General features: G+C 33.8%; 1 protein-coding gene across 4 annotated transcripts in view; it reads left to right on the forward strand.

Annotated features, from left to right (window-relative positions):
* SLC6A15 (solute carrier family 6 member 15) overlaps positions 1 to 25,047 on the forward strand; it is a 38,995-nt gene that overhangs the window by 8,342 nt on the left and 5,606 nt on the right. For all 4 annotated transcript variants that reach the window (XM_066995636.1, XM_066995639.1, XM_048061228.2 and 1 more), the window contains exons 2-10: positions 1,400 to 1,873; positions 10,953 to 11,110; positions 11,598 to 11,724; positions 13,771 to 13,952; positions 15,831 to 15,941; positions 19,167 to 19,408; positions 19,510 to 19,702; positions 20,677 to 20,869; positions 23,401 to 23,560. In XM_066995636.1, coding sequence (XP_066851737.1) covers positions 1,585 to 1,873; positions 10,953 to 11,110; positions 11,598 to 11,724; positions 13,771 to 13,952; positions 15,831 to 15,941; positions 19,167 to 19,408; positions 19,510 to 19,702; positions 20,677 to 20,869; positions 23,401 to 23,560 — 1,655 coding nt within the window. In that variant the 5' untranslated portion in view covers positions 1,400 to 1,584. The remainder of the gene's footprint in view (positions 1 to 1,399; positions 1,874 to 10,952; positions 11,111 to 11,597; positions 11,725 to 13,770; positions 13,953 to 15,830; positions 15,942 to 19,166; positions 19,409 to 19,509; positions 19,703 to 20,676; positions 20,870 to 23,400; positions 23,561 to 25,047) is intronic.

Here is a 25,047-nt window from a genome sequence, read left to right on the forward strand (position 1 = left end):
CAGCTGATAAATAATATTGCTGCCCTGCAAGTCACTATATCTAAAACATTTATAGAGATATGACCTTTTAAAGTATTTTAATAAATTCTGATAAATAGCTGGTCTTTCAGACAGTAAATACTGTTTCTTACAGTTATAAAAGGATTTCAGACATACAGACAAATACCAATGTAGGTTCACCAATGCAACTTTTGTATTAAATACTTGTTTCATTTTCACTTGCAATCCCAGACTTTATTACTAATTACTGCAACTGAGAAGCTGCAGAAATTTACACTGGTGGATCAAAAGGAAAGGAAAAGTTTGTAATGTGACTAGAAGTAGTAGTTGAAGTACAAGAGTCCGAAAGCTCCATTAGGATTGTGTAAATGCTTCAACTTAATGCATTATTAGTGTTTGCATCCTGGTTCTACTTAAATATTTCAGTCACAACTACTGAACAGCGACTAGAACAGGATGTAAGGTGGTGTGCCAGAGGTGGAGTTGTTGAGAGGAGGCAGTAAAGGGAAGTAGAGGAAAAGTGACAAGGCAGTGACTATGAGTCTAGGGAATAAATGGGAGGAGGTTAGAATGGAGTGCAGTATGCAACTGGAGTGAAGTTTAGTTTCAAAATCCTAGGAAATTATTGGAAAGGTAATTGTGCTGTCAGCCATGAGGCTGGTGATAATACTTTTGCTGACAAAGGTTTTAGTTCAGCTTTTCTGAAGTATCTTCCGGATAAGGTGTGGGCTGCATTCCAGTGGCTTAACTTCTTTCTGTGTGATCTGTCACTGGACTCTCAAGCAGCCTTGAGGTGCTTGATCTCATGAGATATTGATCAATTATGATAATCAATTATTGTGCTATTAGTCCTGTAACATATACAGTTCTCAGCTATCTATGAGAAAAAGAATATGGGAGAAAAAGTCTCCCTTGGTTTTGAAGTACTGGGTTCATACGATACATGAACATCTTAATTCAAGTATGATTTTCAGAAATGGCTCCCAAAATTTAATCTACTTTTTTTAAAATGTATTTTTAATAAACTTAACAGCTAAAGTAGAGATATTAAGTCAGGAAAGAATGGAACTGGAATCCTAAATTGTATATAAGGTGCATGCCTCATTGTGCCTACTAAGAAGAATCTGGTTATGCTGCCAGATTGAAATATGAAAAATTAGTCTATCAGTCTAAACAAAGCCCTCAACAAGTGAATGAAATGCATTTTATACAAATATTTAAGACCAATAAGTGAACTTAAGTCTTACAGTTTTAAAGTAGTTTAATATTCCTTTCTTCTCTTTTTGTCCTCAAATCAGAGATAAGCAGAAATGGGTAAAACAGAGCATATGATTTCTTAATTTTCTTCTGCAAGGTGTAATAATATTCTTTAATTGTTATTATTATTATTTTTCCACAGATACTTTCAGTAGGACAAACAATCAGGAACAGAAGTGCTTATTCTGATTTCCTACTATCAAGGACTCAGTTTACATCATAAATCTATTTCTTCAAGATTTTTGTCCAAGCAGAGGGAGAGCTTTCTTCAGCGCTTCTCCACCTGTCTCAATTGAACTTGACTTCTGTATTTTTCTTAGAGTACAAATGCCTAAGAACAGCAAGGTAGTGAAAAGAGAACTAGATGATGAGGTCATTGAGTCGGTTAAGGACCTTCTCTCTAATGAAGACTCTTCAGATGATGCCTTTAAGAAGAGTGAGCTTATGGTTGATGATCAGGAAGAAAAAGATGTAGATGTTGAAGAAGGCTCAGATGTGGAAGATGAAAGACCTGCTTGGAACAGCAAACTCCAATATATTCTGGCACAAGTTGGATTTTCTGTGGGACTTGGGAATGTGTGGCGATTCCCATATCTGTGTCAGAAAAATGGTGGAGGTAAGTCTTGTGACAGCAGTAGCTAAGTGATGAAGCTAACTTTTAAGATTTCAAGGTTAGCACAGATAATCACAGTAGAACCTGCTACAGCTTGTCAGATTTTTCTTTTAATTTATGCCAGAGCCTACAAGGAATAAAGCATATTCTTTTTATTTAGAGAGACATATTGGCTAAAGTAAGTAGCAGATTCTTCTTAGATTTCAGGGCAGAAAGTTTCTTACATTTCTTGATATGAACTTAACCAGGGGTCAAGCAAAGCCATTCTAGGTCTTTCTGGAAGGGTTGCATTATTTAGGACCTGGTTATCGTTGTGCTGAAGTGTTCTGTATCGTATTTGCACAATAAATCCAGTCATTAAATATGCATCCACTTTAAAGAGCAAAGCAGTATTCAGTCTTTAGTATTTAGCAGTACTAAGCTTCACAGTTTTGCTTTTTAATTGCCTTTAGCTCCTAGGCCATTAGTTCATGGTTTACTTCATGGAAGAACAAAATACTGTAGGAGTAAAAAGGATTTTTTACTGATAATTAGTTATTTAGATAATAAAATTTACATTAAGGAAATATATCTGTTTGTGCTGTTACATAGTTCTATTTTCCCAAATAAGTTATCTTTCACTTAAAATAATAAAATCAAGCATTTTATTTATTAGCTCTATGGTCTTGAACGTAGAATGAAGTAGTTGGCTGGAGGCTTTCCTCCAGGTTTAGTGTTTTATCCTATGCTGTACTGTACCCTACTATACTACATTAATGTTCATCCTATTCTAGAGAATTACTTAGCTGAATTTGAAACAAAACTGTTGCTTTTCCTTATACAAAAACTGAATCTGTGTTACAGAACAGAAAATAAAGAATAACATTTTATTCATGCTGGATTTCAGAGGTTGAATGGCAAAACTGATGTAACTGAGAAATATAGAAATGAGCCTAGAGTATAATAAGAGTATAATTCTCTATATGTTCTCTCATTCAATTTAAACAATAGAAATTGAGGTTTTACTTTCACATCTTCCATTTCCAGGATAAAATCTAATTTCTTTTATAGTAGTTGTAAGGTTTTTTCACTCTCGTTTAACTTCCTTTTTGTTTCTCCTTTATTCTGGAGAGAATGTCATTAAATAGTTGATTTAATGGTTTGTGGGGAAGATATTTTTTTTTTCCATCTGTAACAGTGATGTTAGCTGAGAAAACAGAAGTTGAATGTAGTTTCTCAAAAAACGTATTTTCAGTGAATGACAACCTCCTCTAGTCTACTAGACACTATAGACTTGACCATGAATCACTACTACTTGAAAAAAAAAAATGTTCCGTTTGTTAAATTGTTTTAAAACAAACTAATTCTAGTTACAGTTGTAGCTATTAAAATACTTATATTCTAGATCCTTTCATTCTAAGTGTGGCGTAAGGATGTAGCTCAAGACTAATGCATTACATTGGTTTGTTTTGAATATTTGTGTTCTTTCTGAAAGTCTGCGTTTAATGTAGTTAGTTACTAATTTTGCAAGTGCATTGGATTCTGATTCAAACCAACAGGAAAAGATCTGTTGGTAAGTTTCTTAGACTATTGGATTCATATTATCAGGAGCTTTTAAAGTTACTCTGAGAGTGAGTGCAAATTTAATTCAGGTCAAATATAAATGTATTAAAAGTAATTATAATTTTTCATTTTAAAAACAACAGCAACAAAAACCCTTAAGGGAGTCAGGTATTTCATTAATCAAACTTGAAAAAATAAATATGCAATCATTTTACGTGTACAGTGATTTCAGGAACTTTCTTGTGTAGAATAGTTTGTGGAGATGCAATGTTTTCTGCATAAGGCCAGGGCAAGGAGGTATTTTGCTTTTAGCAGTAGTTTTGCATCATTTTAGCAATTTACAAGCTTCAGTGAAAAGCAAGTGACCATTTGAGTGAAAACTTTCTTGGCTTTCAAGTTAACTATAATGCAGGGTAGAAAAGGTGATACAAAACATTGAAGCATATACGCTGGGACATGTAGATGGACAGATAATTCTCACAGATGTGTAAATGAATAAGGGAAGAGGGGGAAGGAAGGAGGGAGAAGTTCAAACACATGGTAAAAAAACTACACACATTTACTTGAGGTTCCAGTGTTCTGCTAAATAAATGTTATTATATACGTTTCATTCTAGGTAAAATTAGTGTTTTTATACAACCCATTCAAAATATCAGTATCAGAACTGTTTTGTAGTCTTTTGCTGAGACAGCTTTACTGTAAGTTACTGTTGAAGCCTCTGAGGATAATGTAAACTTAATGGAGATTTTTATTACAACTGCTTCAGCGGAGTATATGGTAATGTCTCCACTTTTAATCATGTTCAAACATTTTTCATTTTCTTCCCTGTCTTTAAACAACTTTTATCTGGCAAATACCATCAGGCAAGATGAGTCTAATAAATAGTGGTAAACCAATAAATACACTCCAAGCTTAAAACAAAAAGAAGGAGAAAAAAACATAGTTACTCATTAAAGAATTACCTTCACAAATTTCTTCCAACAGTAAGTATTCCAAAGCCAGTAAAAGAAGGTAAACTTAACCATGTAGTAATCTTATTTTTTTTTTCCTTTTTTTTCAAACTACTGAAACATAAACAACAAAATAAACATAGAACAGACACAGAAAAATAAGGCTGAATGGATGTATACTATTAGGGGATTTTGTGGAGAGAATATTTGGTGTCTACCACCCTGCTTACTGGAGAGATTTGGCTTATTTGTGGCTATGGTCTGTGTTGTGCCAACACTATTGACTTCAGAGCTATATTCTGTTTCAGTGAAGTATCTGTGTTTGGTTTGAATGTAACTTCTTTATTGGTACACTGCTACACTATTTGAACATCTATAGATATCTTTCCAATCTCTATTTTTAGTTCTGGTCTGTAGCATGAAAACAAATTTCCTCCACTTTCTTTTTGGAGATCCTTTAACAATCCTTCCTGTTGTTTTAATTCATAAGAACTCAGAAGCGTTTAATGTTTTTTATGCTCATTTAAGTTACAACTAGACTGGGCAGCTCCTTGCTGGCTTTCACGCTTGGCTCTCCCAGAAAAGGTTTATTGTAAGAGGTGACCAAAGAGGCTGGTATGCACCTGTGATAAACTTCACTCTAATCTGGGATGTAGCTGTAATATAGCAAGTATTAAGAGAAAGAAAAAGGCTGGGAAGAGACTGAGAGCCCTTCAGGGTGCTCATTTGCTTAACTTGGGATGAGAGAGCGCTGAAAGGAGTTCTAGGATCTGTGAGTGAGGGGCTGAAAGTGTTCAATAAAGTTTTGAGGAACTGACTATAGATTTATGCCTCCTTCACCCTTATCTTCCCCACAGGTCCCCCTTCTCCCTTGTAGGCAGCGCCTAACCCCCCTCCGGCACTTAGCACCCCTCTTCCACTCTTCGCAGCCTAATAGATTAAAAACCTGTTTCTTTCTTAATGCCTCACAAAGGTGATTTGCATTGGAAATGAGTATACTCAAATTTAAAAGTTTTTTATATTAATCATTTTTACACTATACCACTAATTTGTTCCTATATGAAGACAAATGCATAAGCTTTTACAGATAGGCGCAGTTCAAAACAGAATTTCAAGAATAAATGTCAAGTTAGAAAGTAAAACTAGTAATATATAATTATAGCTTTTATTTTTTTATTTTTTATTTTTATTTGTATTTTTATTTTTGTATTTTAGTCCATGTTGCTCTTTGAGCAAAAGACTATTAATAATAAAATAAATTTTGTAATAATTCCAATAGAAAAATTGACTACTTAGGGTGGACAATATCATGTGCTGGTGAAAACGAGCAGTTTCAGTGAATTCAGAGAACACACCATGCTTTAAATCATCTGGAGCTGAAGCCAGTGTGAATAGAAGGGCAATAATTAACACAGTATGATAACAACTCATTGTTTTTTAGACACTAATACAAGTCTTTGTCTTACAATATTTAATTACAGAGTCAGAGAGAAGTTACATGAGATAGGAGAACAGATATAACAGCTGTTAGCACCACACAGGACAGTTCTTCCTCATACACTCCGCCCAGTTTGCTCATGCACTCAGTCCTGTTGCCTCCTTTCATTGGTTTTGGTGCTTGTCAGAGTCTTTGGATTCAGTGGAACCTGAAGTAGTTCAATCCACATTTCATCTTCACGAATATGTCCTAATCACATTTGGGTTGTTCTGGATGAGGGAGGAATTACTGAAGTTCAGGATGTTGACGGAAGAGCAAGACATTGAGGATAAAATGGAAGAGGGGAGCAGGAAGACCTTTTCCTACTGATTAACACAGTCACTTGTTTTTTGATCCCTATTCTGTTCTCTGCTAGTGGACTTTATTTGTTATTTGATTACTTTCTAATACATCGACTGACCTCAAAACCGGGATGATTCCTCCCTTCCTAACTGTCTATTAAGCTGTGATATCCCTTGTGCCTTCATGTGGACAAGTGACCCTGGCCTTCACCAATATTAGCATGCTGTAGATTCAAAGCTGCCTCAGTTTCCTGTGATTGTGAACCTTAAAAATAAACATCAGATCTACTCAGTCATGCAATGAGGTTAACAAATAGTGACAAAGTAGATCTATATTTTCATGCTGTTCTTTGCAATCATCTTGTGAGTAGCTTGCACACCTTTCACCTTCTTCAAGCAAAGGAAATATTTAAAGTTTATTCTGTTTGGTTAAAGTAAAAAGTTGAACTCAAATGTTACATTCACATATTAGAAGTAAACGAAATATATTTTGTTTTGTAATTTCATGGGCATTAACTTAATTGACATTTTTATTTTATTTTATTTTATTTTATTTTATTTTATTTTATTTTATTTTATTTTATTGTTTTTAAGATTGGTTATTTTAATATTCCTGTAATGTTAGAAAACAAAAGAACTAGTAAATAATGATAAACAGATAAAGGTGTGAGTAGCATGAAGAAGTCTATAGAGGATTACCTTGCAAATACATTTTGAAAAGATTGACACAGGTGGAATCATATCAGGATGTTCTATAGAGAAGTAGTCTGGATTTTACACTGAAATATCATCCATCTGAGCAGTTAAGTTCTGTGGGCTTATAAAAACCAAAGCAGCTATTCCTAAAAAATACTGAGGAAACAATATATAAATGCTTAAAGACTAAGTAGTGACTAGATGCTAGTCTCGTTGTCTAATTTTAGTGGAATGGGAGAAAAGCAAGTATACTCATGTCTTTCCAACACTGATTATGGACTCCGTGACTTTGTTATTTAGCTGTTGATCAATAATTTATAATCAGTGGCTTGAATTCATTGAGATCTTCAATATTAGTTTTTGACTTCTCATTTACCCTATAGTATCAGACTCATGAAATTCAATTGTACCTTATTCAGTACACTGAAGATGTCTGATCTTTATTTTGGAAGCCTAATTCTTCATTAAAGCTGATTGGCAAGAGGATTTTCATCCTTTAGGCACAGTTTTGTAAGTAGGCACACCTGAACTTATTAAAACTGTGAAAGACTACTGACAGGAACTCCATCCTATCAGCTGGATAGACTATAAATATACTGATAAAACCTAAAACCTTTTATTAAAGTTTTCCTGATAAGAGTCATTAGTGTTTTGTAATTGTGAATAAATTCAGTGTATACATTTGGTATTTTGTTGAAACATCAAAAAAACAATAACAACAACAAAAAAGAAAACTGGCTGTTTGTGCACAGTATTAACATTCACTATTTCCTGAAATCAAGAAATCATTTGTATTTTTGACGTTAATTCTAGTGAAGAAGTATGAGCTATATTTTTTATATATTTTATTTCTTACTGAGATGAAAATATGTATTTTATATATATATATATGAAAGTCAATGTTTAAGGCCAAAATATGCCAAAAAAGTGACTTTACAGTAGAAGAATTTTTAAACTGTAGAAAGCCGACGTGGGGATATTGTACTACAGAATTGTAACCACAATAAATTGTTTATTTGGCAGATGTGGCAGACAATATGTATGTAAGTAATTTTAGTATGCTGTTCAAGGCCAGCATGTATAATGTATTGTTCTAATTCGAATAAAAGTGATCCTTATTTAATACTGCTACTCCAAGGACACGTTTTCATGGACTGGCAAATAAGAGACATGCTGAACTGTTTCCATGGTGATTCTGTTTTATCATGAAGTAAAGATATCTTACAGGTTATTGAAGTATGTCTTGCTTCAAGGGAAGGCTGAAACAAAATACTTGCTCAGAGATTCTGTGGTTTCACATGAATTATAGGACACAGAAGCATTCTGAAGCTTTGATACACAGCTGTATATTCTAGCTGTGTCTAAACCACATTGTATTGAAAGCCAGATGTGCACCATTGTCCATTATGTCCTTCTTATGGGGAGGGACACAAGATCAGAAGGGAGCTCAGCAGATTTGAGTGATCAGAGGGCCAGTGTTTCAGGTCCTCTGCACAAGCTCTGCAGTATAGGGATAATCTCTGCTGGCCATCCAGATTGAATTACAGGGTTGTGTAATGTATAACGTAATGTGGATATAACACCACATTTATTTAACTCATTTAGTTGAATCTAATTGATAAATCTTGCTACTTAAGTTGATACTGCACCATAAAGCACCCACATCAGCCCAGTCTTTAAACATGTGCTTAACTTTGCAGCCTTGTGATTAAGGTTGTGGACTGGGACACTGAAGAGCTGGGTTCAGTTCCTGCTCTAGTGCAGTCATCCAGTGGGATACTGGGTAAGTCATTTAGGCCCCAATTTTTTTGAGATGTTTAGGCTTTTCTCTACCTAGCCATGAAACACCTATCTAATTAAGGCATCAGGTATCATTTACAGTAGTGTTACACTACTTAAAAAACTGTTGGTTTTCAGTGAATTATACAACCACATTTTGAAAGCTAGTGATGCCTAAGCTTCTGTATTTCATTTACAATGTGAATTAACAATACAGTTCTGTCTCACAGACATTTTTGGGGAATGATGGTGATAAATGAAGGGTACTTAATGGTATTATATGTCTTATATATTTTTAGACAGATAGTCATCCTCATTTTGGAATGTTGTTACTCTGTTTCTCAGTTTTCATCACATTTATATCTGTCTCGTCTCTTTTTGCACTGTTGAAAGGAAGTCCTTTGTGTTCATTCCATTATGTGCACGTATGAGATGAACCAGAAGAGATGCCAGAGTACTGATTGAGAATGTAGCTGCTGTTGCAGAACAAATAATAATTATAATTGCATACTTAAGTAGACAGTATATACTGTACTGATATTGGTAGATAGAACATGGAATTTGTCTCTGTGAGGTAGCATTGTATCCTCAAAATCAGTACTTTGTTCAGAACATAGTTTTTGAACAAATGCTGATCAAGCATTATCATTGCTTTGTCATGCAAATAAAACTCAAGAAGCTACTTCATTGCTAACAATGGTGTATAGACTCTAGGGTAAATAAGATCAATAGGTTCTTTGTCTGGTCCATCAGTAGTTTTTCTCAGATTTTCTTCCTCTTCTCTTTTTCCTTATTTTTCTTAGTATCAAGACTTCAGTTACTCCACGCTTAGGATCTTTATAAAATCTTTGTAAGCAAAACTGATGTCCTGTTCATAAATATTTCATGAAGAGCAAAATAGCAAATGGACCTAAATAGGAGCAGATGGCACCAGAAAATCTGAGGCCTCTGCACAGTTTACAAAATTTTAAATTTTCTTAAATAAAGCCTATTCCCTGAGAATAAGTCACCTACTAAGGACATGTAAATTTCAGTGTATTTTGATAGATTCATGAAAAAAAAAAAAACACCAAAAAAAACCCTAGAAAGGTGGCACTGAGTAAAGGAACTTAAAGTAGGACTTAGCTGGAGGCGGATAAATCCCAAATTAGCTTCTGAACTGTGCTCAGCTTCTCTCTTGTCACAGAGGTGAATAGGCTGATTGGACAACTTCATAGCTGTGTCTCTGGGTTATCAATTTGTAGCCTTGCTTTGACGTATTACAGTCTGCACCTCTTGTGTTTCTCTTTAGCCTTACAATGGTTGTGATCAACAGACTTAGGCCCTTTGAGCTGGGTGGACAGCACAGTACCCTCCCTATATTGCAGCATAATTGTCACGTGAAAATTAGGTGCCATATTGCTAATTGCTCATGTCTAAATGTTGTGTTAGCTCTAGTCCTAAATACTCCTCATCAGAAAGGATCAAGTTTGGCTCTGAACTGCCAGTGCACTTAGCATATGGATATATTTTGCTTGGAAGTAGTTTTGCTGAAATAAATGGAGATTCATCCCAAAGTTAGAATTGTATATGACGACTTCCTGGGAATACAACATTGAAAAGAGGATTTGTTTCACTTACATATGTCTAAAGATGAAGTAAGAGTTGCGTTTTCAAATGTCTTTAAGAAGAGCTTGTGAGTACTGCAAGGGGGCTATCTGGACCTACAGCATGCCATTTCATTTCCACCTCATGTCTCTGGTATTTGTCTGGAGCCTGGTATAAATGGGCCCATACAGTTCTTTGCTTAGCTGAATAGTATCACTGTTCTGCACACTGGGAAATCCCCTTTCCGAGCATCTTAGGTGCATGTGGAGAGAGGAACACTATGGTCTTCTGAAACTGTGATGAAGATTGGATGTAATTCAGAGTGTTGTAACAGCACAGCATGCTCTGTATTTCCCTTATAAATTCAGTCTGGCTGGTTTGTTACAAACCCAGATTTAGAGTTTCTTTAGGAAATGTTGATTTAGCTCCTGAAAGTTTGACCTAAAACATTTGTGAATATGCCCAAATTTTCATGCAAGCAAACAACTAGATTAGGTAATGACTCACTTTTAGTAAGGTTTGCCTCAAAATATTACAGTGCTTTAGAAATAAGATGCCTATGTGTTTTTCTTACTTTACAAGATTTGTGGCCAAGATCCAGTTAAAAATACTCTTTGCATGCAGTAGAGAGGGCTTTGTCATGAATGACACTAACTCAAACTTGAAGATATTAGATGGTCTCATATGAGTTGTGTTAGATTGTGACTCTTCCTACACTCTCTCTGATTTCTACTTTGTTCCCATTGTAGGTGCCTATCTTGTGCCATACTTAATCTTGCTACTGATCATAGGGATTCCACTCTTTTTCTTGGAGCTTTCCGTGGGGCAGAGAATCCGCCGAGGGAGTATTGGTGTATGGAATTATATCAGCCCCAAACTTGGAGGAATTGGATTTGCAAGCTGTGTAGTAAGTTTTTTACTGTAACTGTGTGATTTATGTCCAATCTGTGTGATCTGAAGTCTGTTTTGCTACAAGAAATGGACAGCGATCTGTAGCTGGGCTTCAGGGTCAATGTACAATGTTTTTGGAAGATACTAAAACTTATATTAGCACATTAAAATGGTTATATGGATGTTTGTAAAACCCATTAACTAGTATTTTTGTATTTTTGAAATTAAGAACTATGGAACACCTTAGACATCTGGGAGAAAAATAGCCTGTAGAAATATAGGTGTCTCATGATAAATAGGGAGAAAAGTGAAAGTGTAACAAATTGACATTAGATACTGTAATGGTGAAAGCCATCAAGTTCTTATTTTAATGAAAAATAGGTTCAGTGTCTGATGAGCAGAAATGTGCAAAAGTAAGTTCAGTAGGTGTTTGTTTGTTTGAATTTACAAATGTAGTTATTAAATGTAACTTTTTTGGTATGTCTTTTTTTTTTTTTTAATAGGTATGCTTCTTTGTGGCCCTGTACTACAACGTCATTATTGGATGGAGTCTGTTTTACTTTTCCCAGTCTTTTCAGCATCCATTACCGTGGGACCAGTGTCCTTTAGTTAAAAATACATCCCATACCTGTAAGTCTGTAATATATTAATGTTTTAAAAATCATCCAAATACAATTCTACTCATTAAGTAAAAGCAAGTTTTTCTGCTGAATTTCACTGGATTTCCACAAAGGCTTACTGGAGAAAAAAATATGAATTAAAAGTCTGCTTTCAGAACTATCTCTCTTTTTAAATATATATATATATGTATACACACATAGCTGGTTGTTATTAACATAACTGAAGAGAACTAAAGAGAAATTTTTGTATAAAAAACTGATATTGAATTTTAATAAGATTTCACATTATGATATATGGAAAAATTTAAAACAAACTCATCTAGGATATATACTGTATTTGGAAAGGAACATCACTGTCAACAAGATTTTAAAGAGTAATAAAATTATGTGTTACTTAGTGTGTTGCAGGAAGAAAAATATGGTTTTTCAAATTTTTTTTTTCTGATTTTGATACTGTTTTTCAGGATTACTTGATGAAAAACAAAGGTGCAAGAGGGGTGTTTCTCCATTTCATTTAGTATGCATCTCCATTTCATTTAGTTTAGTATATTTCATTGTGAGAAAGCAGGAGGCGCTGCATTACAAAAAAAAATAAAAAATGCAGAAGATAGAAAATTGTAAACGTCAGTGAAATGCATGTAATAAAAGCACAGTTTGCTTTGTAAACTGGTAGCAATAGAATCAGTGGTTTGTTGCAATAATAAGACGTATTATGCAACAGCACTAAAAGTTCCACATGCCTTAGTTTTGGTTATCTCATAATATTTGCACACTTTGCATTTGTCTTGCTCTTGAAATATTATTATTATTATTTTCATTTCTTTTTATATTGGAGATTAAATTTTTATTAATAACTTTTGTGTTTTTCCCTTTTAATGAAGAACCTAACCAGGGACATTTGGAAAGCTGTACAGTGTTTTTATTTAAAGAGTCTTTCTGAGAGTTGTTTCCTTCAGTTATTTGAACCAAATAGTCATTTGAAACAAATTCAGTTATTTGAAACAAACATTTGTGAATGTTTTTACTCAGTTAAATCGACTGTATTCCACAAGCTATTGTCCATTAATGAAGCCACAGTTTTTGTCTGATTACATGCTCTTATCCTGCCCAAATCATAAGACATAAAGTCTCAATTGAACTTCAACAGAGATCATTTAAACTAAGCTAAAACACAGAAAAGCACTACATTTGATAACATCCTATCACTTTTGACATTTTATTTCAGAGAAGATCTGACACCTGTGTTAAGTTTCTTAAAATTGCTGTATTTTTCCCTTCTTTTCATTAATTACCTTGGCATAGGACCTAGCTTAGAGATATGATTGGTTGTCAAATAAAGATAAATTATTAAATATATATATATATTTTCTTTGAAGATTTCATTCTATTTCTGTGTTCTACATGTCTAGATGCACAAAATTTCTTAAGCTGTTAACATGAATAAGGCAGAATTTTAGTATAATGAAAAAAATCACTTTTGGAACAGAAAGCAACTTTCATTTGCACATAGCTGTGTAGGAGCCATTTTCTTCTTCTTTCATCACTTTGATATCATTATTTTATTGATTTTGCATTTGTAATTATGTTCCAATTGATTTGAGTGTCATATCAAAGCAGACACAATTGAGAAAGTTTTTAATGGTTTTTTTTTTCAAAATTAAGATAATCCAACTTTCATATTCAGAGAGTTTTTGTAGTATGTAAGTCACAGTTTTGTATATCGAAAATCTATTCTTATGTGTAAAAAATGAAATGTGTTTATCCAGCTCTCCATATTATTTAGTACTTAATTCATAGATAAATTCTGCCTAGGACTTGGATTGACCACATGCAGAGGAATATGTTAAAGTGTTTGAAAAAGCTATATCCAGGGCTTTCAACCAATAGCAGTTTCTTTTTCTTTTAGAGAACATCCTAGGACTCTGTGAATTCAGTTTCTAAGTAAATGATGATAGGACAATTGCAAGTATTGGGAATTAATATAACCTCGCTAAAAAGTGTTGGTAAAATAGTTCTGTCCTGAACCCATTCTTTACTTGCTAACGTCTCTTGACAGTTGTGGAGCCAGAGTGTGAAAAAAGTTCTGCAACAACTTATTACTGGTACAGAGAAGCACTGAATATTTCCAGCTCGCTTTCAGAGAGTGGGGGTTTAAACTGGAAGATGACTATCTGCTTGCTGGCTGCCTGGGTCATGGTATGCCTAGCCATGATCAAAGGCATTCAGTCTTCTGGGAAAGTGAGTATGCTGTTTACCTAAATGACAGTGATTTCCTTTGAAACATTGAAGATCTACTTCGCTAAGTTTTTGTTCACCGCACCCTCTGTCTGCTCTTCCATGAAATGTGTAGGAGTAAGATGGAAACTGTGAGTCACCCCAGTATTTGTATAATCTCTACTATCTTAGTAGTTAGGCATTAAAATTGTAGTAATTCTCATGGGAACTATAGTAATTTAGTGGGAATTGAGATGTGAAGAAGAATCATTTTTGTTCTCATCAACATAACTGTTGCAATTAACTGCACCTCAGCATTGTTGAACTGTTAATGCAGCATGAGCTTGCATGCTTCTGAATATCTAAGGAATTAAGTTTCCATGTATATCTATACTCTCACTGTGATTGCAGTGCACCCAGGCCGTCAAAATTCCCTGTCATTTGCTTTTTATCGTTAATGTCATTGGCATTCATCCTTCTGTCATTATCACAGCTTCTTTTCAGAATTCTGGATTGTTTCTTTTGACTAATGGCTAACCATCCCTTTGGATCTGAGTACATGACTTTGTCTTCTTTCCTGTTCATACTGACAGATAGGTTGGCTAGTGAATGATTTGCTAGCTCTGTTGATCTCAGTGGGATTTTCAGATGAAGACTAATCTGTTGTTAATTCCTGACACCTACAAAATTCTTTGCTATTAGGAATTTTTGAGCTGAGGTGGAACTTTCTGTGGCCTTTTTAGTATATTTCAGTTAAAGAAACAACTTGCAACTTTAGCAAGAGAATCATTTTACATAAACTTTAAACCATGGGATAAATGTGCTTTTCAATGATGTAGAATGAAAAATCATATTTGATTATTGATTTTTTGTTTCCTCTCTTTGTTTGTCTGTTAGTCAAAGCAATATTGCTTTCTTGTTTTTATGTTTCAAACCTATGAGATCTTGATTCGTTTCTGTACATTAGAGAATATACCCATATTTCTTTCTTTCTTTTCTTTCTTTTTCTTTCTTTCTTTCTTTCTTTCTTTTTTCTTTCTTTCTTTCTTTCTTTCTTTCTTTCTTTCTTTCTTTCTTTCTTTCTTTCTTTCTTTCTTTCTTTCTTTCTTTCTTTCTTTCTTTCTTTCTTTCTCTTTCTTTCTTCTTTCTTTCTTTCTTTCTTTCTTTCTTTCTTTCTTTCTTTCTTTCTTTCTTTCTTTCTTTCTTTCTTTCTTTCTTTCTTTCTTTCTTTCTTTCTTTTTCTTTCTTTTTTCTTTCTTTTTCTTTCTTTCTTTCTTTCTTTTCTCTTTCTTCTTTCTTTCTTTTTCTTTTTCTTTTTATTTCTTCTTTCTTTCTTTCTTTTCTTTCTTTCTTTCTTTCTTTCTTTTCTTCTTTCTCTTTTCTTTTTCTTTCTCTCTTTCTTTCTCTCTTCTTTCTCTCTCTTTCTCTCTCTCTTTCTCTCTTCTCTCTTTATTTCTCTCTTTCTCTCTTTCTTTCTTTCTTTCTTTCTTTCTTTCTTTCTTTCTTTCTTTCTTTCTTTCTTTCTTTCTTTCTTTCTTTCTTTCTTTCTCTCTTTCTCTCTCTCTCTCTCTCTCTTTCTTCTCTTTCTCTTTCTTTCTTTCTTTCTTTCTTTCTCTCTCTTTCTTTCTTTCTCTCTCTCTGTTTCTCTCTGTTTCTCTCTCTCTCTCTCTCTCTTTCTCTCTTTCTCTCTTCCTTCCTTCCTTTCTTCCTTCCTTTTCTAGTACAGTCATGTAATCTTGCTCTCTTCTGAAGAGATGAGATGAATGGAACATGTTTTATATATTTCTGAGAATATACAGTTTTCAGTTCAGACATATATCCAAAAGATACAGGATAGAGAATGAAACTGTTGAAAATAAAGTTCATAGGTGTCATTTTAAATTTCTTCTTAATGTTTTTCAGATAATGTACTTTAGTTCCCTTTTTCCTTATGTGGTACTTCTGTGCTTTCTGATCAGAGGATTGCTCCTTAATGGGTCATTAGATGGAATTCGTCACATGTTCACACCTAAGGTATGTTCTTAATTTCTGTTTGAAGTGTGTTTAAACTTTCAGTGCCAGTTTGACCATTTATGACTGCTCTCAGATAAGCTTATTGCCTTCATAGAAGATTGACCATTTTTGTGTCTGGCATAATTGCTGTTGACCTCAGCAACACAGTATCAAGCCATAACATCCAAAGACTCAAAAATGTTCCAAGGGTGTGTGTGTGGAGTTACCTTCCCAGAGTTGGCTGCCTTTACAAATCTAAGCAACCAAAAGTGCTATTTATAGGAATTAAGATGTTTAGAAAGCTCCATAAGTTGGCCAAATGCTTAAAAGAGAAGTGAATCACAGAATCAAAGAATCATAGAGTCATAGAACTGCTTGGGTTGGAAGGGACCTCAAAGATCATCTAGTTCCAACCCCTAGCCATGGACAGGTATGCCACCCAGTTCAGTTTGCCCAGTGCCTCATCCAACCTGGTCTTGAACACATCCAGGGATGGGGCATCCACAGCTTTTCCGGGCAACCTGTTCCAGTGCCTCACAACCCTCTGAGGGAAGAGTTTCCTCCTAATATCTAATCTAAATCTCCCCTCTTTTATTTTAAAACCACTTCCCCTTGTGGTCCCCCTCATTATCAGCCCAAACAAAAAGTTGCTCTCCATCTTTTTTATGAGCCCCCTTTAAGTAATGAAAAGGTGCAGTGGGGTCTCCTCAGAGTGTTCTCTGAATGCTTTTTTCTGGGATGTCACAGTGAAATGCATCACCTTGAATGCTGTCATGGATTTACATAATTTAATTTGAACTTTTTGAAAAGGTTGCTCATTTATTTAGAAATAAACTTCACTTGCTTATCATTGCTTTACAGAGTTCTGGTTCTGCAGGAATTTGTAGACTGCTCAGTCAAATTTGGGGAAATTTGAGGAACAGAGAAATGTAGTGCTTATGGACAAAGATGAATTCTATAGCAGAGATGGAATACAGACCTTTTTGATGTTATAATATGGTTTATCAATGACAGTATTAATACTTTCTTTAACTAGAACCACTAGATACCACTAGATACTGAGAGGGAATCAATACTGAAACTCCTCTTTAATATCAACCCCGCATCCTTCAACTATTTCGTCTTCCATGAGTTAGTCCTAAAATAAGTTGCAGTTGATGCTCACTTTGTAGTTACTTGATAGTTTAATCATAAAATTGTTAAATTGTTTCAAATGTTCAGATAAACAATCTTGAAAGAAATCCCCCTTGCCACCCTTGGTTTTCAATTATATTTCTCAAAAAGTTGTGGTTTAAATTTGAGGTTAGGAAGTCTGTAAGTCACATAGAGTATGTGTAGATATAAACCTTAAAAGTATTTTCATTATAATCCCTGAATATTTCTGTACTTGAACAATAGTTTGGACCTTAGGTTCACTGGAAACTACCTGAAAGAATTTAGACTGTTGTCATTTCCATTTGCTCCATTGTGCTAACAGCTGATTTGGGCAGGTAGACTAAAACGGACGGGTAAAGTGATCTGGGTTGAAAATAATCCAGGTTGATAGATAGGAGAGGGTCTTTGATTTAGCCTCTATTAGTTCAGCAAATAGATCACAACACATTTCCACAAAATAGTTGTGTCAGCACAGCAGAGGACTGGCACACTGGTGCAGGTGTGAGAGCACAGGGCTAATGAAGAAGGAGCAAATTTCTCTCTTTGGCATGGCTGTTGACCAAAGCAGAAATTCAAAATAATAGCCTTAATGAAAAAAAAAAAATCAAATAAAGAAAGGTGCATGAAAAGACCAGTGAATTAATGCAATTAAAATATAGGGCTGTGTATAGCTTAAATACAGAGCTCCCAAAATTTCATAGTTAATATCTTACAATAACAAATCAGTTACAATTTTGCTTTGAAACACTAGGCAATGTTTATCTGAGAGCGTAATACCTTTGATGATACTAAACAAGATATTGAAGAAAGTGAAAAGTGTTCTTTAAAAACCATTTACAATTTCGTGAAATTAAAACTATTCCTATAGCTCCCTCTAGTGGCAAAACTCTAACGTGACTGTTTGATACAGGCAGGTTAACAGGCAGGTTAAAGTAGGTGTAACAGACACGTACAACATAATTATAAAAAAAAATAAATATGTTGGGAAAAAGTTTAGTGTAATAAAACTCTTTATTTCAAATGTATTTTAGCTATGTATGTAAAAGGTTAAAGAAGATGTCTATTATCTATACAGCAGCAGGCTTTTTTTATTCTTAGAGTGAGACAGTCTTCTGATGCTAGCATCTTCATGCTTTTTAGATTTACCGTCTTCAATAAGGTTTGGGTTTCAGAAAAAAAAAAAAAAGAAAAAAAAAGTCATATTTGCAGAAGTAAGGTCTTTTACTGTTAGATGAATGGAGGCCCTGGATCAACTTCCGACAGTCTAATGTTGAAGTCTTGCATGCACTTCTTTTTTCCAGTGCAGACTTGAGAAAGATCTTAGATAGATGATGACTCATAACTTTAAACAAAGATATTTCTCGAAGTCTGGTCATCTGAAGAGCAATTTTATAGAGTTAACATTTAAGCTCTTAGATAAAAGTCTTAGTTGTCCCTCAAATATATCACTCATTTTACTTGATAAGTTCAAAGCATCTAGCTTAAGGGAGATTTGATTTCTGCACTGTACAGGTTCTGGTGGCCAACATTTATTTTACATGTTGCGTTTTTCTTTACATATTTGCATGAATTGTAGTAGAATTCCATATAAACATGTGTATGTATGTCATAGTAACCTTTTTAAAACAAAACAAAACAAAAAGGTAGCAACAACCAAAACAACTTTCAACATACGTATTACATTTATAAAAGGGTTGGCCATCCCCAAATAAATCTTAATTCAAATGTTCATCAGTACAGGTACTGTAATAAAAGAGAGTACCAAAAACAAACCCAAACAGATGTTCTCTGATTTCATGGTGTAACTAGCTGCAAGTTAAATTATTGTATAGATCCATTAGTATCTCATTTTTTGGAACATACTGTATAGCATGTTTCTTTTTAAGGATTATATTGCATAAAATCAATGGAAATTTTGGCCCATAAGTGCACCCAATTTTAGGTGTCACATTCAGCTTTATCACAATGAAAATGTATTTGTAGTGGAATATTAGCATTTTAGGATGTAGGTTTTCTTCATGTTTTTGTGTTCTTTTCATGTAATAGAAATGCATTTTATAGCTGACATCTATTGTATCTAATTTCAAACAGCTTGAAATAATGCTGGAGCCCAAGGTCTGGAGAGAAGCTGCTACTCAGGTGTTCTTTGCCTTAGGGCTCGGATTTGGTGGAGTCATTGCCTTTTCAAGCTACAACAAGAGAGACAACAACTGCCATTTTGATGCTGTACTGGTGTCCTTCATCAATTTTTTCACTTCTGTGCTGGCAACCTTGGTGGTGTTTGCAGTTCTGGGCTTCAAAGCCAATATCATAAATGAAAAATGTGTTATCCAGTATGAATATCCATTTTTAATTACTACTTTAATGGCAAATTTCATTTATGAATGCACACAGATCATCACGTTTGATTTCTTTATTTTGTTGTGTTTCACAGAAATTCAGAGAAGATTTTAAAACTTTTGAAAACAGGCAATCTGAGCCAGGATATGATCCCACATCATATCAATTTCTCAAGCATTACAGCAGAAGATTACAATTTAGTTTATGACATTATTCAGAAAGTTAAGGAAGAAGAATTTGATTCACTTGGTCTGAAATCTTGTCAAATTGAGGATGAACTTGACAAGGTGAGAGTGATAAGTACATATTAATTACAAAGATTATGAATAGAGGAATATTTGCAAGTCCAAAATAAACTGTGGGGTATACCCACACAGAATATTGATACTGTTTACCTATAGAGATTGATATGAAAACATGATTCTGTGCAGGGTCTCACTCGAGCTGAGGTGAGCAATTCTGTGTCTGATGTCTTAATACGGTCTGCTTTCTAGTGTATTTTGATCATAACATTGCTCCTCAAGAGGCAATACAGTTTTAAAGATCTGTTTCACCACAGGCATTTTTCCAAAGTCTAAATAGAGACATATTTATTCAACATCTCAAACTATGGTATCTTTCAATGTCAAGATATCATTGCTAAATATAAATATGATTTTATTGGAAAGGAAAAGTTATTCTTTATTACATATTTTTAATTAACATTATCATATTTGAAATCTTTATTATAAACCAGATCTGGAAAAGAAAGTTTTTGACCTTTTTGACCTTCACTTTGGAGGGAGTTCCAGTTTTAAACACTGACCTCTGTGCAGTTGCATCAACATCTGAAGCTAAAATATCAGATTGGCAACTTAGACATTAAAAAGTTCAGTACTACTTCTACCTTTTTAATCTGAAGCAAATAAGTATAGAAATGAAATCCTTTATATACTAACAGGAGAGACTAGAGTATATTTTGTAGCCATCCAGTATAATAGCTCTGTGCAAAATTATCAGTTAAAGAGCAAAAAAATATGTTGTTAATATCGATCAACGTACAGATTGTCAGCCAAATCCAGTATGTCAGTAAATAGTACTAATTAAATTTGCATGGATGGAAGAATCATATGTTAGATAGCAGGTAACTCTCCCTTCAAGATTTAATCAATTGACAAACATGAAGTCAAACTGTCACTCTAAAAAAAAAATTAAAAAAAAAATACACTGTCTGAATTATAATGTGTTATTTATTTATTTATTTATTTATTCTCACTGACAGGCTGTTCAAGGAACTGGTTTAGCTTTTATTGCCTTTACAGAAGCAATGACCCACTTTCCTGCTGCTCCCTTCTGGTCAGTCATGTTCTTTCTCATGTTGGTGAATTTGGGACTAGGAAGTATGTTTGGAACCATTGAAGGCATCATCACACCCATTGTTGATACCTTCAAAGTTAGGAAAGAAATTCTTACTGGTGAGTTTCACAGCATTTCTTTTCTCAACAGAGCAGTAAGCTTAAAATTGTTTTGGAGAGTATGAAGTTTTGTTTGTTTGTTTATTTTGACATGAAAGTTTTTAGTACTTACATTTAACAGACAAGGAAATCACTGTACATCCATGCAGACTGTACATCCATGCACATGCATGTTAATATCTGCAAGTAAATCCTTTTTCTGAATGCTACAAGAGCGGGAGTACTCTAGAACTTCAATTTAATATAGAATTTCTGTTAGAATTTTCTTTACATTAAGCTGTTCTGAGCTCTTCCAGAATACTTTCCATTCTAGCCTGTGTCACAGAGCAGGGAAACAAAGCCAAAGGAATGATTGAAAATACATTGAAAATCATGACAAATTATTTCAATAAAGCTAAATGGAATCTTAAAATATGATGAAATATTTATTATATTAAAAATAAGTACAGTTACTTCAGTTGCCCTCCAGAGCCACTTTTTTTTTTTTTTTTTTTTTGCTGTTGAATATGTAAAGGGTCTTGAACAAGGATTTTTTTATTTTCCGTTTTCTAATGCCTGAAGTCATGTGAGGTATAGCTTGTTCGTGTACCTCGCATTGTCTTGTAGCAATTTCTTTTTGAAATATGAAATCAGCATAAAATATGAAAGTTAGGTTTCTGAAAATTTTCAGGACAGCTGCGAGACACTTGGTGTATTATGGCAGATTTGGATTTTCTATCAATAGCTAGGACAAGAGGGATAGAAAATTATAAACTGCTTTAATATTTTCTAGCTCTATGGAAGAAATAGTATGTTTTCTAAGAGTTAACCTCTGGTACAGCAGAACCCTGCTCTTTTCTGACTGCTGAGTACTTAGGTAATAGGTAATTAACTGAACGCATGGATTTTTTTTTTTTAATTTATTTTTTATTTTTTGCTTTGTTTGATCTAAGAATAAAATTATTCATAAAGATTAACCAGCTGATTTTTCTTGAGTCTGAACCTATTGAGCACTTTTTTTTTTTAAATATGTTTTTAAATTCATACTGAATAACCAATGTGGCATTTAGAAATTAGCTATTTGCCCTAAGTATATATGCAAATACTACGTTATATGGTTATTACTCTGGAATAATGGAATATTTTATAGTAATTCCTTGTTATGGAATTTGACAAAAAATATATATATTAAGAAGATAATATATAAAGATATAAAGATAAAATGAAGATATAAATAAAAATATAAAGATATAAAGAAGATATAAAGAAATATACAAGAACTGCTTTTCTCTGCTAATATTTTTGTGTTATATATGCATGATTTTTACTACTTCAGTCAGTTGTACTCAAAGTATTAAAACATAACATAATGTTTTTATAATTAACTTATATACTGGAATGCCTGGGTTAAGCTTCATATAATATCAGTGGGACTTAATAAGGATTATGCTTGCACTAGAGTTTGTGTTTAAAAACCACAAATTGTCATTTTATAGAAGTACTGCATTACATTTGCAACTTTTTTCACTATAGTTCCACTTCAGTTTTCAGGGAAACCAACTCATACGCTTAAAGTTAATTTTGTGCTCAAGTATTCCAAACTGGAGTCTGCATGTATACATGCTGAAGAGTGTACCTACCAGAGTGTAGTTTACAACTGAAGGTGCATGTTTTTTGGGTGGGTGGTAAGACGTGATGGAAGAACATAAAAATAACAAGGATTTCTAAATTTGCTTATATGCAGTTCTTCTAAAATTCTTTTCTCAGGGTTAGTAAATAAAACAGTGTAATTAATGAAACTGACATTGGGGAGATTTTATCTGTGTTGTAAAGAGTGATCATCTTATACCACAATATTTTAAAAAGTGTCACAGTCTTCCTTTCATTATTTTAATCAATTACAAATAGCTGGAATTTGTACAATGACTATATTCTGTATAAGGGTATTTCATACTTTTGCTCGGATTTCTCTCACTTAATTTTAGACTGTGTAGGTGCATCCTTAACCTTAGTTCTCAGTGGAAGAGAAAAAAAGGGCACTTCAAGTGGGAGAATCAGTTTTGCTCGGCCTACAGCTGATTTCACAATTTATTGAAATTTGACTTATTTTATAGCTGCTTCAGCATTCAAACCTATTCTTGATGGATTTAGTAGCAAAAAAAGTTATATTGAGATTGATTATGTAGGTGATCTAGTGACCAAATAATATGACGCTCAACAGTTTTCTTTATTTTAGCCTTGCAGTCACACTAAGTGAAATATTTATTGAGATATAGTCCTTTGATTAACCTGTGCTGCTTAATGGGGGCTGCTGTAATATGGCAATTCTAGTAATTACTTCTGGTTTCATGACATTTCTGTTTCATAAGGGAGAGGTAAGATTCCTAATATTCTCAAAATTGCCACCAAAAATAAGGAAAGTGATAACAACTTTCATTATATGAAATAAGGTGTTAAAGTACAACTTTGCTATATCAAACTCTCTCTTCATTTCCTCTTTTTCTGTGGAAAATTGTAATTATTACAGTTTACAATTCTGTCCTTCATTCCAGTCATCTGCTGCTTGGTAGCATTTTTTATTGGCCTGATCTTTGTGCAGCGCTCTGGAAATTATTTTGTCACGATGTTTGATGACTACTCAGCTACTCTGCCCCTGCTTATTGTGGTCATTTTGGAGAACATTGCAGTTACCCGAATTTATGGAATAGAAAAGTAAGTGAAGAAAATGTATTTCCCTGTCTGCATCAACAGTATTCAATACAATATTTATCGTTATTATAATTTTATAGCACCAATTATTTTGTATGTACACATAAATTCAAGCCAATAGAAAGATATCCCAATCTAAGGAGAGCCTTGCAAACTGACTATTACACAAAGATAGGGAAGAAAGCAAAACAAAATGAAAGCAGTAGGAATTAAGGATGAAAACAGGAATTTATCTTTGCAGTTGTTTCTTGCTGGTTTGTGCGACTGTAAAGGTATTATTCTTGGTATGATAAGGGAGTCAAAGTGTGTCAATCTGGACTTGAATCAAGTCTTCCTTTAAGAACAGGTTAGAACCTTAGGATCAAGGTATAATGCATCAGGACAGTGTAGTGAAACTCAAAGAACAAACTACAACAGGGCCACAAAAAGGAGAATAAGGTAAAAAAGAGGTAAAATTAGAGGTAGAAAGGAGTCTGGATGGGTAAGTATGAGGAATCTGTATATGAAAAGGACACCAAGAGAAGGATTTCAAGAAGTAATAACAACGGTCTAAGCAGCAGATGAGGAGGAACATTTTGAACAGATCTGCACTATTTTGCCTGAGAGAAGAACAAAGTAAAATAAGAAAGTTTCCATTTATTATCTAGATTTAGCTTGTGATGTTGTAGCAGTTAATTGTTCTTTGCATTTGTTGTGAGAGAGGGAATAGAGGAAATGATAGCAAAGAACAGGATCAAAACTTACATGGAAGCAGCACATTTGGCAATAAAGTTAAGTAACCTTCTATCAGTGATAACTGAAGAGAAGAGTAAAGAGCATCATGTCTCTCTAATTTATTTACATCATTTGACAGAGATCAACAGAATGTGTTCACCAAGTGCTACACTTTTAAGGAACAGAGGTATTTGTATCAAAAATAACTCATGCCATCCACAGATAAAGCATGCTATGTTAGTATGTTGAAGTAATTTAAACATTGGTGATTCTTTCATATATACAAAGGGTGACATAAATGGGTATTTTTTCTTTGACTTTTCATGTGTTCAATCTGAGTAATCAACTAGTCCCTTGCTATAATGAAATAAAATTATAATAAGCAAATTTAATCATATTGTTTCTAGACATTTTTTCTGGTCTATGCAAATAGTGTCTGGACTACATACTCATTAATAAAGAATTTCTACCAAGGCCGAGTGTGTAAGTCTATAACTGGACACATACAAAACACCATGTAGATGTTTTTACACATGCAAACAAAAGATGATACAAGTCACCTTGGTATCAAGGTGCTATTGTCCAATCAAGTAGAGTTCCACTGTGTAGTGAGGTAGACACTCCAAGAATCACCAATTTACCAGTGATGAACTTGGTGTTTAGGAGTAGCTAAAATACGGTAATACTCTGTTTCTGTATCAGAGGGCAGTTGCTTGATATTTTCAGATGTTCTGACAGAATATAGTAAACAGCTAACAGACAGATTTCTTGTGCCT

The sequence above is a fragment of the Anser cygnoides genome, chromosome 1 (genome assembly GCF_040182565.1).
Source record: "Anser cygnoides isolate HZ-2024a breed goose chromosome 1, Taihu_goose_T2T_genome, whole genome shotgun sequence".
In the NCBI taxonomy this organism is placed as follows: domain Eukaryota; kingdom Metazoa; phylum Chordata; class Aves; order Anseriformes; family Anatidae; genus Anser; species Anser cygnoides.